The sequence below is a fragment of the Symphalangus syndactylus genome, chromosome 5, assembly GCF_028878055.3.
Source record: "Symphalangus syndactylus isolate Jambi chromosome 5, NHGRI_mSymSyn1-v2.1_pri, whole genome shotgun sequence".
In the NCBI taxonomy this organism is placed as follows: Eukaryota; Metazoa; Chordata; class Mammalia; order Primates; family Hylobatidae; genus Symphalangus; species Symphalangus syndactylus.
In genome coordinates, this window is record NC_072427.2 from 140,859,828 (window position 1) to 140,868,493 (window position 8,666).

The 8,666-nt window shown below is 34.9% G+C and overlaps 1 protein-coding gene across 1 annotated transcript; it reads left to right on the forward strand.

The window, feature by feature from the left end:
• Positions 1 to 6,440: 6,440 nt before the first annotated feature.
• On the forward strand, positions 6,441 to 7,320 carry LOC129481673 (tRNA N(3)-methylcytidine methyltransferase METTL8, mitochondrial-like). Its single transcript, XM_055276752.2, has one exon. The coding sequence runs from the start codon at positions 6,441 to 6,443 to the stop codon at positions 6,891 to 6,893; it is 453 nt and encodes a 150-aa protein (XP_055132727.2). The 3' UTR covers positions 6,894 to 7,320.
• Positions 7,321 to 8,666: the final 1,346 nt, after the last annotated feature.

An 8,666-nucleotide genomic window follows, 5' to 3' on the forward strand; every position in this document is an offset into this window, starting at 1 on the left:
TTGTGTGTGTTTGTTTCTGGGTTCTGTATTCTGTTCCATTGGTTCATGTGTTTGTTTTTATGCCATTAACAAACTGTTTTGATTACTACGCATTGTAATATGCTTAGAAATCAGGAAGCACGAGGCCTCCAGCTTTGTTCTTCTTAGTCAAGAGTATGTTGTCTATTTAGGGTCTTTTGTAATTTCATAAGAATCTTAGGGTTGTTTTTGCAATTTCTGTGAAAATTCCTACAGGAATTTTGATAAGGATTTCACTGACTCTGTGGATTGCTTTATGTAGTATAGATATTTTAACAGTGCTAACCTTCCAATCCATGAGCATGAGATATCTCTCCATTTACTTGTGTCTTTTTCAATTTCTTTCATCAATGTCTTAGAGATTTATTGTACAGATCTTTTACCTCCTTGGTTAAATTTATTCCTAAGTATTGTATTTGTTTTGATGCTATTCTAAATTAGGCTGTTTTCTTATTTTTTGGGATAGCTTGTCATCAGTATATAGAAATACAGTTGATTTTTATATATTGATTTTTAGATCTTGCTACTTTACTGAATTTATTTATTAGTTCTAACAGTTTTGTGGGGAATCTTTAGAGTTTTCTATACATAAGATTATGTCATCTGCACCCAGACAATTTAACTTATTTCTTTCTGATTTGGATGTATTTTATTTTGTTTTCTTGACTGCTCTGCCTAGGACTTTGAATACTATTTTAAATGGTAGTGGTAAGAGTGGGCACTTTCATTTACTCCTGATCTTAGAGGAAAAGCTTTCAGATATTCACCGTTAGGTATGTTGTTAGCTGTGAGCTTGTCATATATGGCCTTTAGTATGTTGAGATATATTTATTCTATCCTTAAGTTATTATCATGAAAGAGTGTTGAATTTTGTCAAATACATTTTCTGCATCTGTTGAGATGATCATATGAGTTTTATCCTTTACTTTGTTAATGTGGTGTACCACATTTATTGATTATGTTGGACAATTCTGGCATCCCAGAAATAACTCCCACTAGATCAAGGCAAATGATCCTTTTAATGTGCTGTTGGATTCGTTTGCTAATATTGAGGATTTTTGCATCTATGATTATCAGGGATATTGGTCTGTAAATTTCTTTTCTTGTAGTGTCCTTTTCTGACTTTGATCTCAGGGTAATGCTGACTTTATAAAATGAGTTTGGATTTTTAAAAAATTTTAAAAAGATTGGCACCAGTTCTTTTTAGAATATTTGGTAGAATTCAGCTGTGTAGCTCTCATGTCCCGAACTTTTACTTGGGCATGTTTGTTATATTTTTATTAATTTTTTTCAAAGAATCAGGTTTTAGTTCTATTCTTTTTGTGTTTTAAATTCCATTGAATTCTGCTCTTATTTTTACTATTTCCATTTGTCTGCATGGTTTCAGTTTAATTTGCTCCCCTTATTTTTTATGGTTTCTTAAAATCTTATAATATTGTTTCAAAAACGTTATTGTTTTTAAAAATTGGCATTTAATGTTACATAAATGTCAATTTAAGCACTGTTTTAGGTGTGTTCCATATGTTGTGTTTTCATTTTCATTCAGTGCAAAATATTTTTAAGTTTCTGTTGCTGTTCGCTCTTTGACCCATGGGCTATTTTAAAGTGTGTTATTTAGTTCCAAATATTTGAGCATTTCCAGATTTCTTTCTGTTATTGATTTTTATTTTAATTCCATTTGGTGAGATAGCATATGTTGCCTGATTTCAATTGCTCAAAATTTGTTGATGTTTCTTTATAGCTGAGAACACAGTGTATTTTGGCAAAAATTTCATGTGCATATGCAAATATGTATTTAGTTCATGTTGTATAGTGTATTCAAAATATTAATTAGGTCAAGTTGTTGATAGTGTTATCCAGGTTTTCTTTTTTTTCTTTTTCTTTGGAAACAGAGTCTTGCTCTGTCGCCCAGGCTGGAGTGCAATGGCACGATCTTGGCTTGCTACAACCTCTGCCTCCCTTGTTCAAGTGATTCTCCTGCTTCAGCCTCCTGAGTAGCTGGGATATTACAGGTGCCTGCCAACATGCCCAGCTAATTTTGGTATTCTTAGTAGAGATGGGGTTTCACCAGATTGGCTAGGCTGGTCTCGAACTCCTGAGCTCAGGTGATCCACTCACCTCGGCCTACCAAAGTGGTGGGATTACAGGCGTGAGCCACCATGCCCAGCCTATGTTGTCCAGGTTTTCTGTATCCTTATTGATTCCCATTTACTTATTCAATTACTAAAATAGGAGTATTGAGATGTCCAATACAATTGTAGATTTTTCTATTTCTCTTTGCAGGTCTACCAGTTTTCGCTTCATGCATTCTGAAACTGCATGGTTTGATGCATATACATATAGAATTTTTAGACCTAATTGACTACTTGATTCTTTTATTATTATATAATACCTCTTTTTCCCTCTGGAACTATTTGTTTTGAAGTCTACTTTGTCTGATATAAGTAGTGATTATAGCTTTCCTGAGTTAATGCTTTCATACTATAATTATTTCCCATCCTTTAACTTTAAATCTCTACACATCTTTATAATTAAATTGGATTTCTTGTAGACAGCCAGTGGTGGGAATTTTTTAACCAATCTCTCAATGTCTGCCATTTGATTTGAGTGTTTAGACATTCACATTTTATATAATTCTTAATATAATTATATTTGTATTTACTAAGTCATGAGTGTATTCTATTTGAACACATCCAAGTTCATTCACCTTTCTTCTTTTTTCTGCTTTCTTTTGGATTAATTGAATATTTTAAAAAATAGCTTTACTTAATTTTTACTATTGGTTTATTAGTTGTATATGTTTTAGTACTTTCTTTATAGATTACAATAGAAACCATTAACTTACCATGGTTACCTTTAAATATTTACCACCTCATTTAAAGTGTGCAAGAACTTTACAAGCATATACTTTCAAGTTTTTCCCCCTTCTTCTTTACATGATTGTTGTCATCCAATTTATTCTGAACAGGATTATTGGATGAAAAACTTAGTTTCATAAAAATCTATGATTTTTACTTTAGACATTCAATTATCTTTTAATTATTAAAAATTAGGTTAAAACATCTATCTTATTATCCTCATTTTTATCATTTCATGTACTCTTTATTTCTTTGTGTGGATCCAAGCTTTGATCTGGTCTCACACTCCTTATACCTGAAGGTCTATTGTTACCTTTAAAATATACTGTTCTACTAGCAGTCAATTCTCTTATTTTTCTGAAAACATGTTTATTTCATCTTTTGACATTTGTATCTCTCATTTTTAAAAATATATTTCCTGGGTATAGAATTTTGGGTTGACAATATTTTAAAGATAACACTTTGTCTTCTGGTGCATGATATAGTCATATAGTACAGTATAGGGTAATATAGTATAATATAGTTTCAATGAGAATCCTGTTATAATTATTGTTGTCATTTTTGTGTATTTTGTTCATAACATTTCTTTTTCTTTCCTCTGTCGGCCTCTAGGATTTTTTCTTTAGCTTTGGTTTTTGCAGTTTGACTGTAATGTATCTGTTTTTTAGAATTATCATGTTGATATTTTCTCAGCTTCTGGAACCATGGTTTGATATCTTCCACTATTTTTAGTACATTTTGTCAATTATATTTTCACATAATCTTCTGCTGTGTTCTGTCTCCTCCAAGATCACCGAGTTTATATATGTCAGGCTGACAAATATCCCACAGCTTTTGGATGCCCTTTTCTGTTGTTTCCCCTTCTCCACTCTATTTTCTCCTTGTGTTTCAGTTTTGGTAATTTTTATTGAATTATTTTCATGTTCACTCATTATTTCTTCTGCTCTTTCAAGACTATTGATAGGCTACATAAAAGAATTCTTCACCTCTGATATCATGGTTTTTTAAAAAAATTCCAAGTCATTTTACTTGACACTTTCTTACAGCTTTCATCTCCCTGCTGAATATTAGAAAGGGCCATTATAATGGTGTCTGAAACCTATTACTGGAGTTGCTGAAATCTTGGACAACATTGCCTGGCATCCTGCTACTTTGGGAGAAAGTTTTAAAGCCAAAATGAAAAAAAAAATGCCCATGGAACTCCAGAGAATAAATTAACTTTCATTTGTTAATAAAATAAAAATTTTTTAATTAAAATTAATTTAACATAAAATGAAAAATGGCATACAGGAGTATTAGAAATATAGCTTCTGCCTTACTTAAATATAATAATATTAAAACAATTACATAAGAATACAAGAATCTCTTCCTGTGCTCTGGGATAAAAGAGTTTTCCACTCCTGCCCCAGAGGCTGAGCTTTTTGGCAACATTAGGAGGGAAGAATCCAGGGAAGTGGGTGATGATTTGTGTTTGACTCCAGACGCATCCAATCACCTTCTCACATATGCACTACTAAGCACGGGGCTCTTGCCAATTTCTTCTCTTTTCTCCAGTCTTAGAAGTACCCAGTAAAGAACCATGAAAGAGATTGTGAATGCATATAAATTCCCCTTTGTCTGGGTCCCCCTGTTATTAATAATTGATATGCTAGCTGGAATCAGCTTTATAAATAATTCCAGGCACAAACAATCAAAACCTACTTCAGTCGATGTAAAAGTGTCTACTTTAAAAGCCACTAACTTCTCTTATCTCACAAAGCTTTTTCCCTAGAATGGAAAAATTATTAAGGCTAGTTTTATATTCAGGTTCAGTAACAAGGATACTCATTTATTCATTCATTTAAAAATTATTTATTGTCTGTTTATTTCATACCAGGCATTTTTCTCATCGCTTTGGATAAAAACGTACCAAAACATACAGACACGCATTTTGTTTTCAAGGAAAAATCATTCTAATGTGCAGAAAGACAATAAAAAAGTAATTTCCCAAGATATAAAGTGATAGAGAGATAGATACATATGTTAGAAGGTATATCTATATACAGTGCACTGTATCCTTGAAATGTCATTTCCTCAATATAGACAATGTTTTAAAGAAGATAAAGTAATCTGTGAATTCTGCCAAATGCTGCTGATGAGTTAAGTAGGATGAGAACTGAGAATTGGACAGTGTTCTGATTTAGCAGTGTAGAGGGTATTGGAGAGAAGATTTAGAAGAAAAAGGAGAAGAGGGACTAGATCATGAAAATAAAGACTGCTTTAGGGAAGTCTTGAGAGAAAATATGAAGCAGATAAACAATATTTTATGACCATAGAATGTTTGGCAATTTGAATAGTAATTTCCCACTTGTTTCCTTTGAAACTCTCCGTGAGACGGAAGCAATGATTTCCCATTTCAAAATTAGGAAATTGAAACTCAATACCATTATGCAGCTATCAGATGCCAGAGCTGGAAACAGAATCCAGTTCTGACGTCCAGTCCAAACCATTCTAGATTGCACAATGGAGACGTAACCCACAGTGAAAATAAATTCCGCCTGCTTAATTGTTCTGCTTGGGGTCACGCTCAGCTGAGTTCATTGTGCGGCTTAGTCCACTAGCTGATGTTTTGCAGGTTGGTGAAATAATTTGTTCATTCTGCTGCAGGAATCCTGTGGGTGTTCAATATGTGTTAATTTATTTGACTAAGTCTCAGAGGAGAGTTGTAAATCCCAGCATGTTTCTTTATTGAAGAATATAACCACAATTCACACATAATCACTATAATCACATATTTATTCCTCAAAGTAAGATCCCTTTGATGTTCTCAGTGACAATTGGGGACCTTATTTCAGTTGATGCTTGTAATGTAGAATCATCCAAAGGGCCATTATTGTTCCAATTAGCATATAAGTTTAATTTAATATTTATACCAGGTAGAAGAAATTTTTCAAGTACATATTATTCTTCCCTGGCCCTTGGAATTTCATTTTTGGACGAAACTATTTAAGTCCAAATTAATGGGCATCAGATATATGGAAAGAATATTTTGTCAGAGATATACATAAATATGTACTTACATTCTTATGCTGTAAACAAGGCATTTATGAGAGTTCATCAGGCCACCAAGTGAAATTGTTGGCTGAGTTTTTGTGTTGCTACACTCCAGTACAGAGAAAGAAAGCAATGTGTTTCTGGAATGGAGGGTCAGTAACAGGAAATAATGTTTTAAAATGAGAAATGATAATGCTATAGAAAAAGAGGCATAATCCTCCAATCAGACACATACATGTGAGTGCACATGTGCGCGCGCACACACACACACACACACACACACACTACTTGCTACTAAATAGAGGAAATGGAGAATTGGAGAGACATACATGTTGAGGACCTGCCACAACCCTGTAGGTTTCCATTTGCTGAGACGTGAGGAACTTGTGTCATAAAATATTGAACAGGCTGACGCGGGCTTGCATTCCACCTCAGAGAATTGAGGTAGCAACTGTTTTAGATGGAATTGCACTATGAGAGCTGAAAACAAAGAACTCTCTTTAGTTTCTAATTAGATGGAGAGCCAGGATCATGAGTATTAGAATTCTGCCTGCCCACAAGAGGGGATCTAGAGCAAAAGACTCCAACCTAGACTCTGAAAAACACAAACAAAGGACCTATGAAGACCGATTGTTTCCTGCTAGCAGTGCCACTTTCAGGATACTAGAGGTTGGTTGTGGAGCTGGAAATAGTGTGTTTCCAATTTTGAACACTTTGCAGAACTCTCCAGAGTCCTTTCTGTATTGTGATTTTGCTTCTGGAGCTGTGGAGCTCGTAAATTCACACTCGTCCTACAGAGCAGCCCAGTGTTTTGCCTTTGTTCATGACGTCTGTGATGATGGCTTACCTTACCCTTTTCCAGATGGGATCCTGGATGTCATTCTCCTTGTCTTTGTGCTCTCTTCTATTCATCCTGACAGGATGCAAGGTGTTGTAAACCTACTGTCCAAGTTACTGAAACCTGGGGGAATGCTGTTATTTTGAGACTATGGAAGATATGATAAGACTCAGCTTCGTTTGAAAAAGGGACATTGTTTATCTGAAAATTTTTATGTTCAAGGAGATGGTACCAGAGCATATTTCTTTACAAAAGGGGAAGTCCACAGTATGTTCTGCAAAGCCAGTTTAGATGAAAAGCAAAATCTTGTTGATCGCCACTTACAAGTTAATAGGAAAAAACAAGTGAAAATGCACCAAGTGTGGGTTCAAGGCAAATTCCAGAAACCATTGCACCAGACTCAGAATAGCTCCAATATGGTATCTACACCCCTTTCTCAAGACTGAACTTTGTAACATGTTAAGGTACAAAGCCAGAGGACTGTGCTATTCAAGGACTACTATAAGTCTTTCGTTTCTCAAAAGACAATGAGAAAAAAAGAAGAGAATTTGTATTTCTTGCTGTTTTGTCATAGGTGAGCGCCTTTGTGTATTTTAAGCACATGTAAGTGATTCGGCGCACAGTGTGCCTTTTTCTGTGCTTTGAAAACTTGATATGCCTAAGCTTGTTAGAGTTTATTACACCTAACCATTTTGCTTCTTCCTTGAATTTTATAAGCATTCAGTTAAATTAGTATTATGTCAGGTAATTTTGAGAAAACGTAACTTGACATTTTTTGCAAGTAAAAAAAACTGTTTATTTGTTTAGGCTTAGTAAACCAGTTCCCAAACACACACACACACAGACACACATACACACACAAAGGGAGGAATTCCTGACCATAATGAGGCTCATAACCCTCAAAGGGGAGACTAATATTTGCTTAAAAGGATTGTTAACTTCCACATGTAATCTACAGAAATAAAGTTTTTGATTATTACATAATCATACACATACAAACATATATCATGATTGTGTATTTTTTGTATGTGTATCTCTTTACATTAATGATACTTGTAGAGTGGTCAGAGTAAGAAACATCCCATTTCTTCATTTCATAAAATCAATTTAAATCCACCTATGCTCCTATGCCACCAGTCTCTCTCACCAAATCCTCAATGTTCCTCTAGGACTGTGCAAAGGTCCTGGAGTTTTATGCAAAGCAAATATTTTAGGAGGCACTTCCACTATGGGATTCATGCTGGTCCCTTTCAGATGCCTGTTGTTTCTAAGTCTTCACAATCCTTTGATGTTCAGGATGCCTGGAGCTCTGGTGCTCCTTTGCAGACAGGTCTTTGTTGGTGCTAAAAGTCAGCTGCCCAAACTCTCTCCTCCTTCACCTCCAGGGCACTGCTAGAAGCAGAGTGAGTTTGCATTGCTCTTGCTTACCAAATTCCATTTCTCACCCTGTTGCTAGGTTCTTTTTTTTCTCTGTCTCTTTCTGTCCACAAAGATCTTCTCCTTTTCCTCACCACATCGCGGAAGCATATAATAATTTCTTTAATGAGTCTAGGCTTTTATAAAACACAAATGATTGCCTTCATACAGATTCTACCATCTATCAGTTCAATTACAAACTACCAGCTTGGGTGGAAGTGGAAGAAGATAAATAGCCACAGTTGCAAAGGAGAGAAAGAGAGAGTATTGCATGTCCAGTATGTTAGATGGTCCAGAAATCCTTGTGAGGACAGAAGAAACAAATGGGCTAACCCGTAGGTTAGTCTAGGCTCTCTCTGACAATAATATTTGACCCGAAGTTTGGGTATTTTTATGAATCTCCTAACAATAACCTTTACCTTAACTTTAACTTGGGGAGAAGGAGAAAGGGAAGAATTCCGGGGAGATCACAAGTGAGCACAGAAGGAGTGGAAAGGTTGCAG

Bases quoted from the DNA above. Each gene is read 5' to 3' on its own strand.
- LOC129481673 (XM_055276752.2), top strand. From the start codon at position 6,441: ATGAGTATTAGAATTCTGCCTGCCCACAAGAGGGGATCTAGAGCAAAA.